This window comes from Hipposideros armiger, unplaced genomic scaffold (assembly GCF_001890085.2).
Source record: "Hipposideros armiger isolate ML-2016 unplaced genomic scaffold, ASM189008v1 scaffold_61, whole genome shotgun sequence".
NCBI classification, from domain to species: Eukaryota; Metazoa; Chordata; class Mammalia; order Chiroptera; family Hipposideridae; genus Hipposideros; species Hipposideros armiger.
In genome coordinates this window covers 345,357-370,657 of record NW_017731411.1, presented here as the reverse complement: position 1 = coordinate 370,657, position 25,301 = coordinate 345,357, and the positions used below count along the sequence as shown (strand labels likewise).

The 25,301-nt window shown below is 41.2% G+C and overlaps 1 protein-coding gene across 4 annotated transcripts in view; it reads right to left on the bottom strand.

The window, feature by feature from the left end:
• Positions 1 to 4,170: 4,170 nt before the first annotated feature.
• The window catches only part of MYOCD (myocardin), a 109,690-nt gene continuing 88,559 nt past the window's right edge, over positions 4,171 to 25,301 (bottom strand). For 2 of the 4 annotated variants that reach the window (XM_019641497.1, XM_019641500.1), the window contains 6 exons: positions 24,231 to 24,384; positions 16,476 to 17,414; positions 13,503 to 13,646; positions 12,355 to 12,483; positions 10,219 to 10,276; positions 4,171 to 8,132 (listed from right to left, as the gene is read on the bottom strand). In XM_019641497.1, the coding sequence (XP_019497042.1) occupies positions 7,561 to 8,132; positions 10,219 to 10,276; positions 12,355 to 12,483; positions 13,503 to 13,646; positions 16,476 to 17,414; positions 24,231 to 24,384 (1,996 nt within the window). In that variant the 3' untranslated portion in view covers positions 4,171 to 7,560. The remainder of the gene's footprint in view (positions 8,133 to 10,218; positions 10,277 to 12,354; positions 12,484 to 13,502; positions 13,647 to 16,475; positions 17,415 to 24,230; positions 24,385 to 25,301) is intronic. The other 2 variants (XM_019641499.1, XM_019641498.1) reach the window with 2 other exon arrangements.

Genomic DNA, 25,301 nt, shown 5'->3' with positions numbered 1-25,301 from the left:
GAATAAGGAAGGAACCTATGATTTACCAAACTCATTCACAGAAATTTACTGGACTGCCCTTTCTTTATCCTTGTCACTTCATTCCATCTCCACATTATAGCCAGAGCTATCTTTCTAAAGTGTAGAGATTATCATAGCACTTCCTTGCTTAAAACTCTTCAATGATTCCCTACTGTTTTAAAAGTAAGCTCATACTCCTTAATCTGTCTAATGAGGCCCTTCATGATCTGGACTCTGCTTGTTTTCTATTATGGGTTGAGTTGTATCCCCCACCAAATTCATATGTTAAAGTCCTAATCCTCAGTACCTCATAATGTTACCTCATTTGGAGATAGGGTCTTTACAGAGGTAATCAAGTTAAAATGAGCTCATTAGGGTAAGCCTTAATCAAATATAGCTGGTGTCCTTATAAAAAGGAGAAATTTAGACACAAAGACATATGTATACATAGGGAAGAGAATATAAAGAAACAGGGAGAATGCCATGTGAACATGAAGATGACCATCTACAAGCCAAGAAGAAAGGCATGGAACAGATCCTTCCCTCACAGCCCTCAGAAGCAACCAATTCTGCTGACACCTTGACTTTATTGTTTTTATTTTTATTTATTTATTTTTTAAGCTGAGCCATCCTGCTACCTGTTGGCAGCTCAGTGGCAGCTCAGCTCAGGCCGGGAATCAAACCGCCGTTGCTCAGAGCTCAAACTCTTAAGTGAGCTCTTAACCAACTGAGCCACTCGGCCGGCCCTGCTGACACCTTGACTTTAGACTTCTAGCCTAAGTCAATACATTTCCATTATTTAAGCCATCAGCTTGTGGTACTTTGTTATAGTAGCCCTAGCAAACTAATATAGCTCCAACTTTTTCTCTTACCCTTCCCACATCTCCACTCTCAATGTTCTCTACCCTGTTGCTCTAATCTCTAGTCTTCCTGAACTTCTTACATTCCCCTGAACATGGTAAATTTTTGTTTCTCTCCAGGCCTTTACACAGGCTATTCCCTCTGCTTAGAATGCTCTTTTCCTCAGCCTTTGCCTGGCTAACTCTTATGTCATTGGAATCTTGATTAGTGGTCTCCTCTGGAAAGTCCTTCTTGACCATCCTCCCTACCCATGATTTTATTCAATGCCCTTCCTATAGCACATGGTATGCACTTACTCCCATGATCAGACTATGTTGTCATTCCTTGCTGTTTGTCTCCTTCACTAGACCACACGCTTGAAAGCAGGGTTTGTAAAGCAGAAATCTACTGCTTGTGTCTTTTCAGCATCCATGCCCCTTTTTGGTAATAGCATCCAAATTTCCCTTAGAAAAATCTCACCTACTGTCATTCCATGAGCTTCAAATGATCCCACTCCCTGACTCAGGGCTGAACAGGGGACCCAGGCCCTGTGAATACATTTGTACTTCATTCTCATGGCAACAGGGATGGTCATGACTGCCCCCAACCACTGAGAGTTAGCTGTGAGATTTCTGATCGGACTCAAGAATGGCAAACTCTCCTTTTGCAGGAATTGCTTATCTGGCAGGGCACACCTGGGGCTGCTGGACACCTGTGACCTTCTTGGCTTCTACATGGGGAGAGCTCATCAGAAAATAAGGCCAAAGCAGAGAAGCCAGAGCCATTGCGTGGAACAAGATCAATTCTAGTCTAAACTAGGGCTCGAGACACCCATTCCAGATCTCTTTTCACAATATGATGTGTTTTATATAATCGTGGATGAGAAAATGACAGGAATATATTTAGGAGAGAATAGTAGATAAAAACTAGGTCTTACTTTGGAAGCCTGTACTTATCTTATAGGTCATTTTGAAACCCAATTCTATATGATTCAGTTCACTTAGTTGCTAAACTGATGAAAACACTGGGTTAGCTAAGTTGTGTATGTGCATGTATTTTAATAGGCAGATATGTAGCTTGAGAGTCTGTATTTTTGTTTGTATGTTTGTTTTGTTTTGCACCAAGGGAACAGAATGACCAGTAGAAGTACAGGCGAGATATACAGAGTTAAATTAAAGATCAGGGGCTTTGGAAATAAGCAAAGTTTGACTACAGGCTCTGCCATTTTTTAGGTGTGTAACGTTAAGCTTCTCTGAACCTCAGTTTCTTCACATTTAAAATAGGGAAAATAATAGTACCACTTCATGGTTTCATTGTGTGGATAAAATGAAATAACACATTTAACGGGCATAGCACAGTGCCTGGCACATGATATAGTCAATGAAAACTGCTTACATCACTTTTTAAAATAAACATTTTATTTAAAAATATATATGTATATTTTTTTAAAAAAAAGAACACATGCCAACTTTGGTATTTTAGCCATTGCTTCTTTTCTCTTTCTGGTAACCCACATTTCTTTCTGGTTATGTATAGTTGAGCAAAGGAGACCAACATGAAAACAACACCACACAGGGTCCCCACAGAGAATGTATGCTTGGTCTTTGATTTCTTTACAAAGCACCTCGTTGTGTTTCAGCAAGAGAGGGTTCCAAGCACCCAGCAAGGCATTGCCCTCTTTTCTCACTGTAGGCACACTGGCGAGGAACTCTGGGGAGCAGTGTGGGTTCCCTTCCTTTGGAAAACATTCAATAGCATGCAGGATCCTCGTTGTTTTATTCCCTTTTCCCATAATCACTCAGGAGCTGTTCAACCATTTATAGGAAACTCATGTTACTAGCAGGTGGTTAAAATAAGCACAAGAGACATTCAGGAGTTTGTGTTAATCCCTAGGGGAAACGGCCAAATCCTAGAATCAGAAGGAACTTACTCATATATAACCCAATGAATCCTAGTACGATTTCCCTGGCAGATGATAGCATAGTTCTTCCCAGACTGCTTCCTGTCTGAACATCATCTCTTCATGCATAGTCTCAACCTGGCTGGGGTCCTCTGAAAATGTAAATTCTCGAATCAAACCCAGCTCCTTAACACAATCTTAGCAGCGCTCAGAACTACAGGATCATCTTGTTGCAGGACTTGGACTCTGAGTGTCTATTAATATCATCCGTCTAATAAAGAACTAGCAATTTCAGCATCCAAACCACCCTGCTGGTTTACACTGGATTTATAGGAAAACAAACACCCCAGTCTCTTTTCACTCCAAGTTCTCGCATATCTGATAGCAAACTGTGCCAGCTTTTGTGGGCTTCCCACTGTGAGGAACTCAGCGAAAGCCCAAGGGGGAAGCCAAGCTGCTTTCACACTCTGCAGCGTTTCTGCTAAGGGATGGAGGCTCACCTCGGAAACCCCTCCCCCTCCAGGAAGAGTTCCTTTTGTCTAGAGAGCTTGTTATGAGGATTGAGGATAGGGGATGGGGGGGAAATGTTTCCTTCTCCTTTCCCTGATTTTCAAAGGGCTTCTGCATCTGGCAATGAAAACAAACCCTAAAACTCTCACAAATGCTTTAAGTGGTGGGAGATATTGAGAGATCGCCAAAAGACATACTGCTGCTGTTTGATCATGGAGAAAGAGACAAGAAAAGAATGTTAGTGTGGGTGATTGCTTTTCACTAAAAAGGAGCCCTCCACTCTCCCTTCTGGAAGAATGAAGACCCTTTTTAAATCATAGCTAAAGGGTTTCTGGATTGAGGACTGGGAGATTCCCAGTGTTCTTGCAACTGCAACCCCCTAGTCACTCAACATCTGAACCATCTTTACTGAGTCAATTTGGTATTGGATACATGAGGACTTGTGTGATTTACACAGGTTGACGTCAAGTAATTATCCATTGGATGAGTAAATTCGATGCAGGAGTTTTCAGCTAGACAAAGATCTGTTTCTAGGAGAGCTGCTAGAGTTTAAATAATTTTTGCAAAACACTGTCTCAATGCTTGGGATAGTTTTCTATTGTTTCTTTTTTTACAGATTGGAAATAAATGTTTTGAATAACAAAGGCCTCCAGTTCCCAGACCCTTGACTATTCAGATGGAGACTCTTGGTTTCTTCATTTACTGGTACAGTCATTACATTGTTAAGAATGGCTTCTCATCTAAAAATTTGCGATTCACTTTTCATTATTCAATGTTTTAGCTGAACTGAGAGGCTCACAGATCAGGAAATTGGGACCTTCCTTCCTTCCTTCCTTCCTTCCTTCCTTCCTTCCTTCCTTCCTTCTGTTCTCCCTTCCTTCTTTCCCTTCCTTCCTTCCTTCCTTCCTTCCTTCCTTCCTTCCTTCCTTCCTTCCTTCCTNTTCCTTCCTTCCTTCCTTCCTTCCTTCTTTTCTTTCCCCTCCCTCTCTCTCCCTTATAACAGAATGTGTGTCGTATCAATAACACTGTTAGAAGTAGGACTACTACTAATGAACACTCACTTAATGAAAGCCTTTGCATAAGTGAATTTTCTGACTCAGTTGGGTAAGTATGAACCTAGGGGACTGCAGCAGCATTCAAAATGGCTGCAAATGTCTGCAGATCTGCATCACCATAGGGGTTCCAGGAGCATTAAGTAAACCACATGTGGTATTTTTGGGCTTGAAGAGCATTAAGAAACATGAATGTGGCCATCTTTATAAGTCTCTGTACATGTTTTAGGCCAAATTTGTTGCCAGAATAGAGGATATAACTAAGAGTTTAAAAGAAATTAAAATAAAAATCCCCAATAGGAGACAGATGAATTAACATGGATTATCTGATCCACCGGGAAAAGCCAACTTCATCAGTTTTCTCCCAATTATCCCCAGTTTTCTCCCGCAAATCTCACATCTGAGCTATAAAGAGACAGAACGAATATGCTGTAGGAGGAGGCTGAGACCAGTAATCTAGGGGTCTGATCTGTGTTAATCGTGTTGGTTTACAGTAGCAAATAGGACCCATCTTTGGTCAACTGTGAAGCATGTACATCAGGACCAGGTAATTTCTAAAAAGATCCCAATGAAAATGCAGGAACTTACAAGCACAGAGGCCTCCTAACCAAGTCTAGTCCTTCAGATGGAAATATCCAAAGGAAAAAATAATTAACCCTCAGATCAGAGTCTCAGAGTAGGGACCCTATGAGTTTGTTTTCCAAAGGAAATAAGGTGTGAGTGTGTGGCGGGGTGGGATGGGGGCGGATAACATACAAATCGCACAACATGACACATGAAAAATGTACTGACCAGCAAGCTTTGTCAAGACCCAAACAGAACTTCAACATTTGAGGAATAAACAAATGTGAGGAATGTGTTAAAAGGGTTTCTTTCCCATAGCTTCATTTTCAAAGAAAAGACTGGTAATTTTGCCTGTCGATGTTTGGTTCTGTTGACTGACATAAAAGCAAAATGAAAAATTTACCATGTGGATCTTTTAAAGCACAATGCAGATCAAGGAATGTAAAACGAGCTTTATGTTCCTTTATGCTCTTCCATGAGAGACTGTATTACCATTTCCAGCTACTAATGGTGAAGCTGTTCTGTCTTTTCACATCCATATTCATTGTCAAGATGAGCTTGTTCATGGGAAGCAAGTGGCTGTGAGTCATCAGGCTGGAGCCATTAGTCATACACAGAGAGGCAATGTGTAGTCTGGTTGATTAATCAGAAACTCATAGTGAGAAAGGCCAAGTATCATTTCACAGCAGATTGAGGCTTAAAGGTTTTTGGTCTAGAACTCTGTAACACTGCTTTTCAAGATACACACACATATACACTCGTGTATGTATATATACATATGCATGTGTATATGTGTATATACATACATGCATACATATACATGTGTATATATCTATACACATATGCATAATATATATATCCCCCATTTCCTATAAGATCTGGCAGCTTTCAGAGTAGCAGTCACCAAAAACACTGTTCACACAAGTTTACAAGTTAACAATGGAATGACTTCTAAATCTTTGGTTTATCAAAAAGAGAACTTCTAAAATCACAACATTTTTGATTATTTTCTCCATAAGTGCACAGTGAACAACAATTTTTTACAAAAGAAGAAAACAGTGTCTCAGTGATTTAAATTAAAAAAACACACAACAGCAATAGCTACTTTCTACAGCATGCAACACTATAAAAACAGTGAGTTAGAGCCACAATGAGCTTTAGAGAGACTGTCCTGACATTTGAGTTTTTCAACTCTCAGCGAAAGCGTTAGAGGTAATGAGGAATGCACATGAGACAATTGTCTTTTTTCCTTCCATCATTTTCAATGTAATTATATATTTTTTCAGAAACCCATACCTAAAATACTCTCTCCTTGTAAATATATTTCATATTCATCTTTACAATATAATGATTTCCAATTTCCCCAGACCAACTCAAATCAATGATTGCTGTAAATCAAATAAGGATAAGAATGAACTTTGGGACTGATGGGCCAAGTCACCAGTTCCTTCCTAAGGACATTCTTTCACTTGCTTTTGTAGCAAATTATTCATATGAAGAATGAGTTCTCCAGGAGAACCTGGATTTTTAGTTTTTTAAAATATGGCTTTATTAGGAGTATGTCAGCTTGTTAGAGCTGAGAAATCTTCTCCCAATGTTGGGACAGAAAAAGAAAGATCTTCAAAACAGGAGCAAGAAAGGATTGGTACCTTGAAAGAAGAGTGGCAGAAAGATAAACTGAGGTGGACCCCCACAACACATACCCTAAAAAAGAAGTTGGATCTCCACAAATAGTCCTGTTATAGTAACCTATGGTATTTATCCCTATGATATGTGAAACAATGTTCTCTAGCTCTGTCTGAATTATCCCTGATATAACTTCCCGAAGCTAGAGAGATTCTTCTGATCTGCTTAAGTGGTCATCACTCGTCTCTGGAACTAAAGGGGGTTGTGTTGGAGAACCTTCCATCTCAGGAGGTTCTCACCTGTTTCACAATGCTTGTCACCAGAGACAGTGGGAGTGGTTTGGCTAATGGTTGAGAAACAGGGAGGTTCTGGGTGGGGTTCTCTGGACCAAATGCAGGTCAGTTTTTATCAGTGACCACAGAGTCATGGGTCCAGGAGTGAAAACCACACCAATGGGGCAGCTTTGTGGCCGAGGGACGCTGAGTTGATTTTGCTTCCCTGGGAGTAGATTGGTTCTGTCCCTCTATTCTGCCTCAAGAACTCCCTAACTGAAACTGGGCCTGACTTGTAGTTTAAAAGACAGGTAGTGGAGAGATGAGAATCACCTCTATCACAGGTATGCCCCCCATAACCTGTGATAGACTGGCTTCCCTGTACTCCCCAAAGGGTTTACATTTTCTTTCCACAGTATACCAAATAAATTCATGAGAAAAACTTACAGATGAGTTTATACCCCAACAATACCTAAAAAATGTATGGGCTAGAAAAAATACTGGTGTTTGAAAAGGCAGTGAAATAATTTTTTTTTTGGCATTCTTGATCTGAGAAAGCACATTTTTAAATGCATTGCTGAAGTCAGTAACAGTCATTGAATGTTGGTAAATATTACATTTTATATGTATAAAACAAGACTCCTATTTGATCTTGATGATTGTCATCGGAGTCTCCATTGCTTCTTTTTAATCTCTTCCTCCTCCTCCTCCTCTTTCTTTTGGGTAACACATGTATTTATGGCTGTGTGCTTTCCCCCACGGAACTCCTATTGGTCTTCCTTAGCATTTTTGCATTCTACCACTGCTGTAAGTGAAGGTCCATGGGGGAATTCAAATTGAGATCCGTGACATCGAGGAAATCAATGTTGAAGATGCTGGGGCCGCTGGTGGTAAGGGAGCTAAAGCTTGGTGTGGAGCTTGGTGGAGTGAGGTCCAGCCACTCCATGGTTTCCCAGGGAGATTCAGTGAAGCTTAACTGCAGCCCATTGCTGTCCACAGAAGAAGGTGAAAACTGAGTGTGCATCGGGGAGAGAGGACCTGGCAAGATCTCATGCGCATTGAAGAGGTCTTCTGCAGCCTTCCCAGAGAACCCATCCATTATCCCATCGAAAGAAGGCTCCTCGTTCCCAATTTTTAGAAGGGCAACATCGCTCACCTTTCCTAAGGGGCTCTGAGAATTTAATAAGACTTCAAGGTGCTCATCGCTGTCTGTGCCGTAGTGGTTGAAGGAGAGCTGGCCTCCTGAAGATGCTTGTTCAAAGGAAGCTGAGGGCTTGGGGAGGGCAGCAGTAGGGCTGCGGGAAGACCTGGGCATCTTTGGGACTTTTTGAAGGCATGAATGATCCTCCCTGGCGTCAGCGGGCATTTCTGTTGGTACAACACAATGGGAATTGTTACATCACTTCAAATAGAGCATGCCTCACAATACGAATCTTTGAAATGAATGAGTCACACTGACATAGAGCAGATGGCTATGCTTCTCTGGTCATTGCTCATCACCTTGTCTCACCCCTAGACTGTCGTATATAGCCCCAGTTCTTCTTCTCTCTGGTCTCTCCCCAAATCCTTTCTTCCTGGAAGTTCCAGTGTGTGTTCAAACTCTCAGAGCACATTCCTTTACCTGCTCCTTCACTGACACCTGGCTGTCCCCTGAGGACACTGCATCCTCCGCTATACCCTCAGTGGGGGCTCATTTATTTCAGAGCCAGAAGAGTCTTCCTAGGTGCCCTCCGGCTGCTACTTTCTGATTGTTACTTCCCCACCTTCTTATAACTCCTCAGTGGTTTTGAGGGTCATGCTGCTCTCTCTCTGCCACCCCACGCCAGCCTTCTGGTCACTCCTCCTCATCCACTGAAAACTCTGTTGCTCAGTTCATTGCCTTGTCCCCATTTCAACTCTTGTCATTCTATGTGATTTCAGCATCCTCAGAAGAGACCCATTGTCCAGCTGGCCTCTCAGTTCCTTGATGCCCCCATCACCCTCAACTCCAGTGATTCCTCCATTATCACTCTGTTGGACACACCCTGGACCTTGTCATACCCAAATACTGTATCCCTCTGAAAGTTCAATTTCACCCAAAATTTCAACTCAGTCCATCCCCTCTCATTCCTCCAGCTTTTCCTGACAACAAAGATTGCTCAGCACCTCATAGTCACTCTGATCTACTGACTGTACTATTTTGTCACCATCCATCAGCCCCTTCTGGTTTTCATTTCTTTCCTTGTCCAGCCTATATTCTCTGGTCCACCATTATAATTACTCGCTTATAAATACCTTCTCTGCTCTTTACTCCTTCCACTGTTCTCCCCTGGCAAAACTCCACACCTGTGTGAATCTTATCATCTGTTTTCTCTGAGCCTGCCCTGGATCAGCTGGGTGTTGTAAGAGAAAAATTATACAACAGAGCTGACTGGTTTCACTTTAAATTCATGATGTCTGGCCTACAACTGGCACTAAATACTGCCTAGCAATCCCACTGTGTTTCTCCAGAAAACTCAATTTATTCATGATTGATTTGTAATGTCTCTTCTTCCCTCTAATCTCCCATGCTCCCTCCTGGACACTCACTCTTTGCTGACCTGCCACATACTTCCTTAAAAATACAAGGCTGTCTGAGATGAACCTTCTCATCTTTCCATCATAAATTTATAACATTTTGTCCCTGTCTTTTCCTTCTTTCCTCCTGTTACAATGGAGGAATTGCCTGTTCCCTTGCTTGTTGTCCATCTCCCTTACCAGACTGCAGACTCCACAAACGTGGGGACTTGGTCCACAGCAGCATAGAGCCTACTGCCTGGACACTCCTTCTCTGAACTTTAAATGTTGTTATTTAAGGGCTCACACATGAGGAATTTTTTCTTTCTATCTACATGTTCTCCTTACATGATTTTATTCATTTGTGTGGTTTCAAATTCTAGGTAGATACTATGTCATTTTTTAAAATAAATAAATGGGCGACTTAAAAGGAGGCAAAAAGAATATGCTGATCACTTTTTATTGCTAGCTTGAATGACATTTAAGCATGAATGGACCATCCAGTGGGAGATTACTAATTGAATTTCATTTTGAATAGGTAGCACAAAACTTGCTTGATCTGCTTTATTCTTCTTCTTATAATTAAGAAGATAGGGACATTGGGATTAGAACATTACAGAGAAATAGCACGGCAAGAGAAAACAGGGAAACAGGGACTGAGTTGAAACTTGAAAACTGTTTAAATGATTGGTGAAAATGTTCCCAGGACAAAGAGACAAAGGCAATGAGGAATCATCCACTAAAGCCTTCCTTTATCTGCTCCAAATGTGGACAGGAAGCTCAGATGAAATGACCACTCTACCCATAGACTTTTTGGTCCAATTTACAGTGAGCATCTGACCTTAGTCCCCAGGGTGTGCTCCCTAGAGGACAGGCAGGTGCAGAGCATCCTGATGGGCAAGACACGAGGCAGTCTTACCTCCGCTTTCAATGAGGACATCCAGAAGTTCGTCCATCTGTTGACTCCGAGTCATTTGCTATTGCAAATTAACCAAAGGAGGACAGAGATGTTAGAAGGTAGCTACCTCTTAGGTAGGAAATTATTAGAAGCAGCACGACAGGTTTTTGAATTAGGTTTGTTCATTATTCTTTTAATTGTGGTAAAATACACACAACATAAAATTGACCATCTTAACTATTTTAGCATGTACAGTTCAGGGGCATTAAGTACATTCACGTTGTTGTGCCACCGTCATCACCATCCACTTCTGGAAATCTTTTCATCTTGTAAAAGTGAAACTCTGTACACCATTCCCTTCTCCTCCCAGCCCCTGGCAACGACCATTCTACTTTCTGTCCCTATGAATTTGACTTCTCTAGGTACCTCAAATAAGTGGATCCTTATAGTATTTTTCCTTTGGTGACTAGCTTTCACTCAGCATAATGTCATCAAGGTTCATCCATGTTGTAGCATGTGTCAGAATTGCCATCCTTGTTAAGGCTGAATAATGTTCCATTGTATGTATGTACGACATGTTGTGTATCCACTCATCTGCTCATGGACACTTGAGTTGTTTCCACCTTTTAGCTATTGTGAATAATGCTGCTATGGACCTGGGTGTAACCGGCTAAAGGTTTTGGGCCTTTTTTCCCACTTTGAAGTGACTTGGATCTGCCTCCTGTTTGGGTGCTGTGGATGTGACCCAGCAATGTGACTCATATTTCTCTAGATCCTCATGGCAATAGTTTGTGCAAACTGTCCTCACTTGTAGGGAAAACACCCCTCCCTCTATTTGAGTTAAATAGACTCTTATTTATGGAAGTCCACTTTGGTTGGCCTTTTTCTTTTATTTTGAAATCATGAAAGATCAGTTCATGTTTATAGACACCACAGAAAGGAAATGCAGAAAACTAGAACATATCCATCACACTCCTCTGAGAGCCCAGGCCCAATAAACACAGGACCAATAATCAACACGGGGGGTGACCGGTTAGCTCAGTTGGTTAGAGCATGGTGCTGATAACACCAAGGTTGCTGGTTCAATCCCCGCATAGGGCCACTGTGAGCTGTGCCCTCCTTGAAATCATCATCATCATCATCATCATCATCATCATCATCATCATCAATACGGATGGGAACACTGCTCAAAGAATGAGTCATGTGCCTGTCCAGGAGGCATTAGATGCCCACAGAGTCTGGTAGGTAACGTAAATGAGCCAAACATAGAACAAGAGAGTGGGGTAGAATGTAGAACATATGCTGTGGTTCCAGGAGGCAGTGGGTATTTTGTTTCAGATGACTGGCAGAAATATGGCTTCAGTGTTACCAGATCCCCTAATTTTTCAGAAATGAGAGAGGCTACTTATTTGTATAAAATCTCCTAATATTTAAAACACTCTGTAAGTCAAGTGAAACCTCGCTGCATGCAGGCTGATTTGGAACTGTGGGGCACCAGTATGCAGTAACTGGTATAGGTCTTCTTTGCTGGGTTGAGCACATATGAAGGGCTAGCTGATACCTTACTCAAACTCAAGCCATTTGGTATAGAAGATCATTGATTGCTTTTCTTTGTTTACTCTTTATTTTTAAAATTTCCAAACCTAAATGAAAGTAGAGGACACAAGGAACCTCCATTATTAGTCAGCTAAACAGCCATCAATATTTTGCCAGGACACTGAATTTTGAAGGTAGGAAGGACCTTAGAAAGTGTCACCCTGACAATTGTGCTCATATATTTGAGGACCTCTCTTGGGCCTGGACAATGTGGTAAGTGCTACATTATTTAGAATCCTTACAAAGTAGATACCAGCCCTATTTCATATAAGAGAAGTTGAGCACTTGCCCAGCCTTAGTGGCAGTGGCAACTGGCTGGTGGCCAAGCTGGCACTAAGTCCAGGCCCTGGGTGCCCAGACCAAGCTCTTCTCTGTCTTGGCCTCACACGGCTTCTATACACACACGACACATTTCTACAGTTTGCATCTAGACATAATGTCCATTCTGGTGGGGAGGCACCAGACATACTCAATACCAGAACCTACATACGCGAAGTAAAACAATGTCAGTTTTAGCCAGTCTTTTTTTTTTTTTTTATAAAGAACAAATTAGGCCGTTACCTGCTTTACCGCATCTTCATATGATGGAGGCTGTGTTATCTCTGGAACTGCTGAAGTTGACTTAGAAAAAGTGGGGGACGGAATTGAAAACTTTGGCCCTGCCTTATCAGAAGAGTGTAAACCAGGCATCTGTGTGAGTAAAATGCAAAAAAGACAATCAATTCCTGGGTCAGAATTGGCACTGCTTCTGTTTTAGAAACCACAGACGACATTTTGGAAAAATTGATTTAAGAAAAAAATGAAAAGAGCTAGAGCTTAGAAAACAAATCCAATATATTAACAACAGTACATGTCACCCCAGACTTATTGCTGGAGGCATCTTAAGATGGGAACCTCACAGATTCATTTCCCCTCTAATGTGCACACTCTTCTGTTAGAAGAAATCAAGGTGAGAAAAGGAAATCGAGTAAAAGAGTCCAGCCCAATACAAAGAAGTCCATCAACCCAGGAATTTCCAGAGTAATTTATCCCCCAGGCTGTTTCATTCCTAACGGGGTATGTATTGCGGAGATTTAGAGGCACAATTGGGGGATCTCTTCAAGAACCAGCTTTGTGTGTTGTGTGTGTTCTGACAAGTGCCTGGGCCATTTCGGGGTCTCTGTACCCAAAGGATGCCCTGTGGTATGTAGCACTTTTGTGTCATGGCCATCTTGCGTTTGCTCCTTCTTATCACCTCTTCTGGAACTCCCCATATCCTGGGGCCTTCACATCCCTGATTTTTCCACCTGCTGATATATATCATCTTTTCCCTTTTCTGCAGAGATATTGTACTATGACCTCAACTTTCCAGATCTCTCCCGTCCTTTCTACAGATCCATGTACCTCCCTCTTTCTCCAGCATTGTTTTTCCATGCTTCGCTATTCTAGCCTTTGACTTCACTGAAACTGGTTTGTTCGCAATGTTGTTTCACAAATATAGCATGGCTATTTTAGTCATCGTGCCTTCTGGGGTGACTCCAGGAAATGACTACTTGGGAGTAACTCCTAACTTATATCTGTACATCCATTTCAGGCCTTTTCAAGGGCTTTTGTTTCTATCTAAAATGTCATTTATTTCTGCCTTTGAACCTCATCATTTGGAGAACAGGGCCACAGAAGAAAGAATAGGCAAAGTCCATTCCAGGTTTAACCTATTTCCAGGTGCCTACCTTTTGCTGTACACCTGGGCTTTTAGGACAAGGGTTGCCCCCAGCACCATGACTGCTGTCTGCCTGGGCTCCAGAGAAAGCGGGGTGGAGGCTGGAAGTCTGGGGAGAGAAGCTTGGAGGATGGCCCTCGTGTGGCCCTGAGTTCTGTAGAAAGAAAGAAGCAACAAATTAAATGACCACTGGCGGCATACTTGAAAGTAGCTTTTGCTGAGACTACTGGTCCTGATATCTTATCTTTTTCATACCTCCCTAAATTTCATCACCGCAGTCCCAAATCTGGCATTGTATGTATCACCTACTTCCCCCAAACTCTCAGTGGCTCTCAAGTATCCACAACTTAGGGTCTCCACTTCTACCCAGGATAAGTGTTCAAGACTCCACAGTCAAATACTGTTTCCTTCTGCAAGTTTAAGTTCTACCAGTCTCTCTAGGAGCTTCTCTTTGCATGCCCTATACATTCTACCTCCCTTTTTTCACACGAATGCCCTTTTCCTGACTCTCCTTTTTTAACGCTATACTTCTTCTGAAGTCCAATTTCTTCCCCAAATCTTCCCAGACTAGTTCTTCATGATCAATCTGCCTCCCCCGCCCCCACCACAATGCTTGTGCAACATTTAATGTCATAAGCACGCATCAGTAGTTATCCTATATGGCTCTTTATCTTTTTATCATATAATCATTCATGGCTTCAAGGACTGCTTTGTAAACCTTAAATCACTGTACAAATGTTAGTTCTTCTTGAGTGTATTGATATTGTTAGAATTGAAGGTCTTATGGTCCAGAGCTGTTTCAAGAGCTGTTTTTACCTCTGTTGCCTAGGACACTCATGCACATTTATGGAGTCAATAAATGTTGCCAATGATGACGATAATGCATTTCAGCCCCAACTCCTCCCAAAGTGCCGACTCAGGGGTGGGCAACATTCATTTGCATGTGTTGTTTGGGCAGGTTTGTGAAAATGGATTCTCATTACCTATGGCCACACCTCATACTCCCAGGATAGAGAATATTCAGTGTGAAAAGGGCATGTACTAAAGAATCACATAATCAGGGGTTCGTGTGATCCTCGGCAACTGGCTTAGCATCCCTGAGCCTCGTTTTCCTCAGTGGCAAATAAAGAGTATTGAATTGGAGCTCAAAAGGTGTTGTGACAATTAACAAGTTTACTCATATTCATGTCTCTTAATACTCGACACATGGCAGGAAAGCAATTAATATGAGTTTCCTTCCTATTCCCTTTCTAATAATATGAATCTCAGGACCTTTGGATAACATAATTTTCTTTCCCAGATGTACTTAAATAGATGTTCCTAATAATTCTTTGGCTTCATACACAAAGTAAAGGCTTTGATGATCATCTTGGTCTAGTCTTTGAACTAGTTACTCTTCTGAGCCATCTCCTACAATGCTCCTCTCATTCTGTTCCAGCCACACTGGCTTTCTAGCCAATGCTTGAACATTCTATGCATGCTCCCACCTCAGGGCCCTTGCACTTTCTGTCCTTCATTTTCCTGAAATGCTTTCACTCCAAATATTCACAAGGCTTTACCCTTTACCTCTTTCAAAACTTTGCTCAAATGTTCCTGGCCCTTTTACTTAATGTAAGTCTGCAAACTTCTAAACTCCTCACCCCCATTCTCTGCTTTCTCTCCATAAGACGTATCATTTTCTAATACATTATGTTTTATAAAATTTTTTTAAAATTTATTTTCTGTCTTCCCATGAGAATAGGGATTTTTGTTTGGCTAGTTCAGCACTAGTTCCCAGAGACTAGTAAAAAGCGTGGCACACAATAGATGCCCAGTAAATATTTGCACTCTTAGCAGACCATCACATTGAGAGACCCGTAAGGTTTGGCAACTTCCCCTTTGGCTTTCTTGATAAATTGGTTTGGCCTATGGTAAGTCTTGATGCCAAGAACTCCTGAAAATAGGGGTTGGCAATCTATAGTCCTTTGAGTCAAATCCGGCCCATGGCCTGTTTTTGTAAATAAAGTTTTATTGGAACACAGCCACATACATTTATTTATAAGTTGTCTATGGCTGTTTTTGTGATATAGGGTAGAGCTGAGTAGTTGTGACAGAGACCACAATGCCCATAAAGCCAAAAATACAGAGGGTGCCAAAAAAATGTATACACATTTTAGGAAAGGAAAACTATTAAAATTGTAATAATATATACTGATAACAAAAGATGAATACAAGTCACGTTTGTCTTCTGCAATTACAAGAGGTGCTCAAAGTGGTTACCATCAGCGTTCAGACACTTCTGATTACGACGAACTACTGCTTGCGCGATGTTGACCAAAGTGGATGGATACATCTTTTTGGCAACCCCGGTATTTATTATCTAGCTTTCTACAGAACAAATGTGCCAATGCCTGTCTCAGAGAAGCAAGCTGGTCTACTGTGAAGGCCTGAGGATCTTGGTGTCTGGGAACTGTTGTTGGACTGTTGGTAGAGCCTTCCCATTGAAAGTTCCAGGGCCGGCCAAGTGGCTCAATTGGTTAAGAGTGCAAGCTCTGAGCAATATTGTTGCTGGTTCGATTCCCACATGGGCCAGTGAGTTGCGCCTGAGCTGAGCTGTGGCTGAGCTGCCAATGAGTGGCAGGATTGCTCAGCTGATGAGAGCATGCGCTCTTAGCAACAAGGTTTCCGGTTCGACTCCCCCATGGGATGGTAGGCTGTGCCCACCAGCAACTAAGATTGAACACGGCACCTTAAGCTGAGCAGCCATGAGCTGCTGACGGGCGGCTGGATGGCGACTGGACTTGGAGCTGAGCTAGCTGCGCCCTCCACTACTAAGATTGAAGGACAACAACTTGGCTGTTCCCCTTCCTCAATTCCCCAGTAACGTCTTAAAAAAGAAAGAAAGAAAAAAAGAAAGTTCCAATGTCAGCTCTGTAGCGGTTGCAAATCCATATCCCACTTCTAGGAAAAGGGGTGCACTGGGCATGGGGCAAGGAGTTCTTACCTGTGCAGTACACACCTGGCTGCTGACAGGTGAGGAGACCCTGTGCCCTTCTCCTTGAGCGCCTGAAGATGAAGGTAGGAAGTAATGATTGTTTGGTGATGGGGGCAAACTGATATGCTGTGGGCTTTTCACAGCCCCAAGTGGCGAATGCTGAGGGGAGCATTGAGGGCTGAGAAATGTGGAAGAAAGTACGTTGGTCTGACCTGAGGTCTCCGCGCAGTGAGTACTCCCAAGGGGCAGGAGTTGAGCAGCATCGCAAGCCTGTGGTTGGCCGTCTGAGTTGTTGCTTTGTCTTTTCACAGCTATTTGTTGGGATGCATAAGGACAGCTGGAGATGGCATCTTCCTTCTTGATGGGGGTGCCCAGGAAAGGCAGTGGCTTCTTCTCGGCACAGTTGTTCCTTTTCTGCTTCTGCAGCTGCATCCTCAGCTCCTCCACGTGCCTCTGTTCTTGCTGGAGTTTCCAGGTGAGCTCATTGATCACCTTCTGCTTCTCCACCAGCATCTTGTCCTTCTCGGAGTCCAGCCCGTCCAGCTCGGAAGGAATGGAGCCCCCGTTCAGACTGCTCATGAGGCTCTCCTCGGGGCAGACGTGAACCGGGGACGGGTGCAGGCCGAAGGATGGGGACGTGTCGTTGAAAGTGTCAGGCAGGGACCCGGCCATCGACAGGTCAGACGAGGCAGGTGAGATGGGGGGGCTGGAGCTGGTGCTACCGAAGTGGTAGAAGCCGTTGGATAAGGCACTGGTGGAAGGGGAGGACTGGTAATTGGGCAGCGCGTTGGTGGGCGTAACAGGAAAAGTGACCGTCGTTATCTCACCGAAGTTGGGCACAGGGTTCCCGGAACTGTCCTGGAAGGGCCGAAGCCTGTCCATGAGGGCGGTCTTGGTGCCTGACACCGGCAAGCCCCGTATTCGAAGCTGTTGTCTTAACTCAGAAACCTAAGGAAACCAGGGCGTTGTTAGTGGGATGTTTAATGACAATCTTTCAAAAAGAGTATTTAATATTACGTTAACTTTAAAACATCACAAATGGAATTTCACAATGCCCACTTCTCTTAATACTTCTTTTTGATTTCCTCCCCTGCACCCAATATAAATCTGCTTTGTACAATTTTAATAATGAAAAGAAAAATGGTCATGTACCATGTTTTCATATTTCCAGAATCGTGGAAATATACTAGAAATGTAGCGCTCAAATGAACCATAGAGGGTACCTAGTCTACTGCCGTCCAACCCCCATCCTGGTCCTTGTCTTCATTTTACAGATGAGAAAATGATACCTGTCTAGGTTTAGACAGCCCACAACCAGCCATCCTGAAGCAAGCTGACCCTCCGGTGTTCTGCCTCCCAGGTGAGTGCTCTTCCCACACGTCCTCTTAGTGGGTGGTTCTCAAACCGCAGCAGGCACCAGAAACACTGACGGTGGGATTCAGCATAGACGTCTGGGCCCCAGTCTGGAATTTCTGATTCAGTGTGTGTGGGATTGAGACTGAGAACGTGCATACATGACAAGTTCCCAAGTGATGCTGATACTGCTGGTCTTTGGACCAGTTTCTGAAAAACACAGCTCTACATTAACATTTATGTCCTAAATTTAACAACTGGATGGGTAATATCATATATTGAAAGATAGTATGTGTGGAGACAAGACCACTGGTTCAAATGCTAGCCCTGCCTCTTACTAGTTCAGTGATCACTCTGTGCCTCAGTTTCTCTTTTGCAAATTGGAGATAATTATACCTACCGTATACATTTTTGTGAGGATTAAAATAGCTTAAAATTTGTAAAGCACTTGAAATAGTGCCTTGCAAACGGTTGGTGCAGTGTAAGGGTTTGTTATTATTATTATGTGGACACACATGTAATTATTTAATCCCTGCATCTTTTATAACGTTCATAAATTTTAACCATCTGGTAGCTAAAAATATGGAAACTCAATAAATAGTAGTGTATAAAAATGATGGAATACTTTGGATCTATTAAAACTGATGCTATAGATATTTGTTGATCCAGAATAATAAATATTTTGCCTGAAAATATATATATTTATATACATTTGTTGATATAGAATAAATATTTTTCTAATATATATATATATATATACACATATATATGTATATATATATGTGTATGTATATATATATATATACATATATATATATATATATATATATACCTATGCTTGCAGATGAAAATATCTGGATAAAGATGGGCTAAAATGTTAACAATGGTTTTCTTTATCTGTGTTTCCTAAATAGTCTACATAAGCATGTTACTTTAATAATTAAAACAGTAAACATATTAAATACCTAAATGTCAATAATTCCATAAAACAGCCAGAAGAATCTATATAGGGAAATATTTTTCTGATATTCTGTAGGGAAAAATCTTTTGAGCATAAAAGCATAGGAACTAATCATGAAAATATTGACAACAAAACTTGAAAACTCCTATAAGTCACTAAAAAGAAAATGCAAATAGTAATCTCAGAAAAAAAATTGCAGGACAAATAATAAAGTACTCATATGCTCAATGTATCAAGTGTGCTTAACAACCCAAAAGAAAAAGATTGACACCCAATATAAAAACAGGTCATGGACATCATCCAACCCTTGTCAAACAAAAGATAAAGACAATTTTTAAATAGCCAATGATGTATGTGTACCATTTTTACTAATCCAAGATATGCAAATGAAATAATATGTACATATTTTTGTATTCATCAAATTGACAAATTAATAATAACCCTTTGTGTTACTGAAGTAACAGCAAAAATAAGTGAATAAAAGTGTTTTTATTTTTTTAAAAAGCTCTTTAATACTTTAATACCTTGCTATTCCAAGTCTGGTCCTCGGACCAGCAGCAACAACAGCATCTGGGAATGTGCTAGAAACAGAATCTCAGCCCCTCCCCATACCTACTGAATCAGAAACTGCATTTTACCAAGAGCCCAGGTGATTCACTGTGCACAGTCAGCCATGTTTGAGCAGTGCCTCTTTAATACACTGCTTTGGGGAATAGATTGACACAAATGTTCAGGACAGAAATTTGGCTGTATGTATCAAGAGCTTCTAAAAATATTAGTATGTTTTGGTTCAGGAATTCCATTCTTATGTACTTAGCTCAGGGAGATAATTAGAGAAATGAATAAATATATGTATGTACAAATTTATATTTTTTAATAGCAAAAATTTGGAAGCAACATGTCCAATAGAGGAATATTAACTAGGTGATGAAATGATACACTGCTACTAAAAAATATTGACTATTAAGAGTAATGAAAGGGCCAGCCGAGTGGCGCGATGGTTAAGAACTCGCTTGGGATGCCAGAGGGCCCCGGTTCGGATCCCACATATGAGGGCCAGTGACACTGCCCTCTACAGCTAAGATGCTGAACAACGGCTCAACCTGGAGCTGGGCTGCTGTGAGTCGCTGGCGACGGCGTGGGCTGCAGTCCCTGTGGCAGTGGGTTGCCATGGGCTACCGTGTGTAGCCAGCAGCCAGCGTGAGCGGCCAGCAGCTGCAGTGAGCGGCCGTCCAGAAGCCGGCGACTGATCTGCCTCACCCGGGAAGAGCGCAATGATGGTGCCAACTTGGGCCAGTGAAGCAACATCCTCCACAACTAGACTGAAGAACAAAATGACAGCAACTTGTCTGTCCCCCTTCCCCCAATTCCCCAGCACTGTTCCCATCCCCCCAATTCACCAATAAAAATCTTAAAAAAAAAAAGAGTAATGAAAAATGTTCATGATATATTAAACAAAAAAGCATGCCAGAAAGTTATGCTAACATAGTTATTTTAAAACAATTATTTTAAAACATGTCTATATGCATTTCAAGTCTAGAAATAAATATAATCTATAAAGCCAGCCATCTGTGAGTCAATTGTTTTTTACAATATTTTTTCTATACACTATTATATTTCAATAGCAAATATATATTACTTTACACTCCACTAAAACTTATTTAAAAAGGGTTGCAACACTTAAATTACCACAAGCAATAAATATTCTATCCTCCCCTCCCCTGAGTCTTGCTAGAATTGTTTTATTATTTTCTTTTTTATTTGCTGGTTTGAAAAAGTACAAAATGGCAACTCATTATAGTTTTAATTTTGAATTACTTAAAATTAATGAGGTCTACATTTATTTTTAGAGTCTGTTCTGGCACTGAATAATTTAAAGTACATTATTAAATAGTACAGCTCATATTCTAGAATAAAGGGAATACTTGTGGAGTTCAGTTTACCTTAAATTTCAGAATATTATGTTGTATGGGCTGGCTTGAGACAAAGTTATGTATATACTTCTTTCCTTCATTCATTGGTGTTTTAATCATTGATAACTTTTTAAACCATTTATTATGGAAAATTTCAAACACACACGAAAATAAATAGAAAGTATAATGAATCCCACATACCCATCAACCAGCTTCAATAATTATTACCTCATGCCCAATCTTGTTTCATTTATACTCCAAACCACATCTTCCCCTACATTCCCCAAATTATGTTGCAGCAAATCATATAATTTAAGCTGTAAAATATTTTGGTATCCACCTCTAAAAGAAGATACATACTTAAAAAAAAGCACACAAATACAATACCATTATCACATCTAAAAAACATGAACCATGATTTCTTAATATCCATCAAATATCCTCCCAGTTTTTAAACTTCATATTCACTTTCGTTCTCTCTCTCTGTCTCTCTCTGTCTCTCTCTGTCTCTCTCTCTCTCTCTCTCTCTCTTCTCTCTAGCTCTCTATCTCTATCTCTATCTCTATCTCTGTCTCCTCCCAGTTTGTTAGAAACCAGACACAAAAATAAAAACAACAATCATAGACCGATGTTACCACTTATAAGTTTATCCTTCCCTTGCCTCCTCCTTCCTTCTCTCCCATTCTTTCCATTTTGCTCTCCCTCTATCTCATTCACTCTTCTAGTTTCAACCCTCCCCAAAACAACCCCAAAATTTTGGTTCCTATTCCTGACAACACAGTTAAGCTGAACTAGGTTGGTATATTTCTAACTGATGGAAACTGGCTTGACTTTTTCTCTTGGTTGTGCTGCTGGTACCTGTGACTCAACTTCCCCAGACTGAATGAACTTGCCAACATCCCTTCAAATCAGCTCCTTACTCTAAACTCCCAATTTTTGCCACTGGTGTAACTCTCCCGGGTGCACCCAGTTACAATTTCTCCCTCTTCCCTCTCCCCGCATACCCAGTGGTCAAGTCCAGTTAAGGTTTCTTTCATCTGTCCCTCCTTTTTCATTCTTATCTGAATGACAATAGCAAAGCCTTTGAAATCAGTCCCCCAACTTCAAGCTCTAGTTTTGACGTTTATTACCCAGTTAACTTGCATACCATTTAGGCTCTTTAAGATTTTGATTTTTTAAAATTAATTTTATTAGGGAACAGCCATGGTCATTGGTTACACATTGCTTTCATGGTACAATGGCAGTTGACTCTTTTAAGGAGCGCACAGCTCACAGTGGCCCTATGCGGGGATTGAATCGGCAACCTTGGTGTTGTCAGCATAGCACTCTAACCAACTGAGCTAACCATCACCCCCCAAGATTTTGATTTTTATGTTCACATTTAAAACTTACCTTGCAGGGTGAAAATTAAAGCAAACCTAAGTAGAATGCTTGACTGATAGTTTATACTCAAAAAATGATAGTGGCCACTGTCATCATTGTCATCTCTTAACAGCTATGCTGATTATTATAACTATAACCAGTCAATGATCCTGAGGACAGCACCTTTGGGTGCTCTGATGGCTGGCACATCATGTTGGACTGTTTTCCCTGGGGCCAACGCATCTCCAGTCCTACCTGACCCAGGCTCCTATCCAGAGATAGACTACTTTAAAAACAAATTTTTTTTAATTTTGGTAAAAGACCTATAGCATAAAAATTACCATTTAATCATTTTGAAGTGTACAGTTCAGTGTTAGTACATTCACAATGTTGTGCAAATAAAACCATCATCCGTCTCGAGAACTTTTTCATGATTTCAAACTAAACCTCTGTACCCATTAAACACTAACACCCATTCTCACCTCCCCTCACTCCTGGTAACCACAATTCTACTTTCGGTCACTATGAATTTTACTACTCTAGGTACCTCATATAAGTGGACTCAAGCAATATCTGTCCCTTTGTGTCTGGCTTATTTCACTCCGTGTAATGTTTTCCAGGTAAGAGAGCCTACTTCTGTCTCTATGGATTTATGATCTGGGGAGTGGAGGGGGATGACCCACACTCTGGCATCCTCTTGTAGGTTTATAGATGCCAAACTAAAATCTAAGCACTTGGATTCCAAGTGGAAAGAATAGAGGAACCTTTGATATCAGGACCCAAGATACATTTTATTTACATGTGTTGGCACTTGGCAGCCATAGAGTTTCCTTCAATTTGAAATAATCCCAATCGGACCTTTCCCCAAAGAAGGTAATGGCCAAGGACAGGATGGGAATGAGGAAGGGCCACAGGACTGGCGTAGTGAAGACTATGGAGGCTTTTAGGAATTTAGTTTTTTTTGGGGGAAAGGATAAGATCCTTAGGGGAGGGAGAGTGAAGATAGGGTGGGAACCAAGTAAACTGGTGTAATCATTGAGAATGGAATGAGGCAGTCAAGGGAGCAGGTGTGCTCACACATAGGAGAAGCTGAAGGCACTGCCTTCATCTTTTCCAGCTCTTTTGTAAATACAGTAATGCCTTGGTTTGTGCATAATTCGTTCCGGAAACAAGTAAGCAAGACATCACCCGTTTACCACATTAAAATGGATTAGAAATGTTTCTTGTCTTGAGGAACACTCGCAAACCACATTACTCGCAATCCAAGGTTTTGCTGTACTGGGTGAATGCATATGCCAGTCCCAAGGACTGCTTTGAAACACTATGTTCAACTCAAAGCTCTGTGTCACTTCAGTGAAATGAGGTCCATGTGGTCTGTGACCCAGAGTAAACTGCTAGCACATACATATCAGGTAGCAAGTTGCTGCCACATTTCAGAGCAGAAGTTCTCAGATTGGGGGATTTCATAGAACAGTACATTGTTTTAAATGACATAATTGACATAGGGTTACCAATCTTTTATCTTCTTAAACAAGGACAAATAACCGTATTTGATAAAATCCCTATTTAATAAAAAGAAACAAAACTCTACCAGAAACACTCAATTTTCACCTACTATTGTCTTTATATCCTAATGGAAAGGATCTTTTAGCTTTCAAAACATTGGGAGAAAATAAGTGCTTTCAATAAAGATTAGTCAAATATGTTGAACACACTGATTTATGAAAAACCCTTTACATGGTTCTTATTCTCATTTTATTAGAGATTGGTAAAAGTTCATCATGGAATTCACCACTGGCTTAGAGCATTCTGGAAGCTCACATCAATCTCACAGCTACTCTCTGCTCCAAGCTCTAACATATATCTATGATTCCATTTGATTCCCATGATAATTCATTTATGCAAATGAGGAATTTGAGATGCAGAAAAATTAAGAAATGAGCCCAAGTTTGCATAGCCAGTGAAACAGCTGAGTTGGGAGCCTGTGCTTTTCTGCTCTATGGGGTATTCAACCACAGCAGTTAATGTTCTGTCACCTACTTGAGCCTCTCCCATACTTGTCTCCCTCCCACTGTTCTATACAAGAAATCAGTTGATGAAAATGTTGTTAAATATATACTGGTGCATTTGTTTAAAAAATTAAAAAAGAAAAGAAAGTCATGCCAAATCCTATACCTTCAGATCATCTAGGTTTGATGGGAGTGGGCCTGGTTTGAGAGAAGAGACACCAGTTTGTCCAGAAAAACTGTTTTTGACAGGAGACAAGGGGGTATTGCTCAGTGGTGTTGAAGAAGAGTTTGGATTTCTGACCATCTGTTCGTTTGGTTCCCTGAAAAACAAACCAAAAAGAGGCACTTAAAATATGGTCAAATATATTTATGTGGGTTTGATATTGTGATTTATAATAAGAAATATATATTTGCTCTTCATCCTGGTTTCTAGCTCACAGCTCCTAAAACCCATGGAATTTCCTAAGAGATCAGAGTGACAAAGGCATCTTTTGTTATGAGGTGACTTTTGGACTCCATTTAAGGAGGGGATGATGGTTGCCAGGAGAACCAATCATGTGATTAGAGGGTTGAGATTTTCAGTCCCACCACCTTCCCACCCCCTTGATCTCCAGAGAGTGGAGGACTACAGATTGAGTTCACCAATGGCCAGTGATTTAGTCAATCATTGCTCTGTAATGAAGCTTCCATAAACACCCAAAAGGATGGGATCCAAAAGTTTCCAGTGGATTGGTCAACACATGGAGGTGCTGGGAGAGTAGCCAGCTCGGAGAGGACATGGAAACTCCACACCCTTCCCCCACACCTTGCCCTATGCATCTCTTCCATCTGGCTGTTCCTGAGCTATATCCTTACTTAATAAACCAGTAATCTAGTAAGTAGAATGTTTCTCTGAGTTCTGTGAGCCACTCTAGCAATTCAATCAAACCCAAGGTGGAGGTCATAGAAACCTGTGATCTATATAGTGTTGACCAGAAGCACAGGTGACAAGTTCTGGACTTGCAATCGGCATTTTAATGGGGTGGAGGGGGGCAGTCTTGTGGGACTGAGCCCTTTACCTGTGGACTCTGATGCTATTTCCAGGTAGCTAGTGTCAGAATTGAGTTGAATTGTTGGATGGCCAGCTGATATTGGAGACTTGCTTGGTGATGTGCTGAAAACCTCCCCCACATATTGGAATTGGGTGACCAGAACCCTTAGGGGGTGACTTGTATTTATTTATTTTTTATTTAAAAAA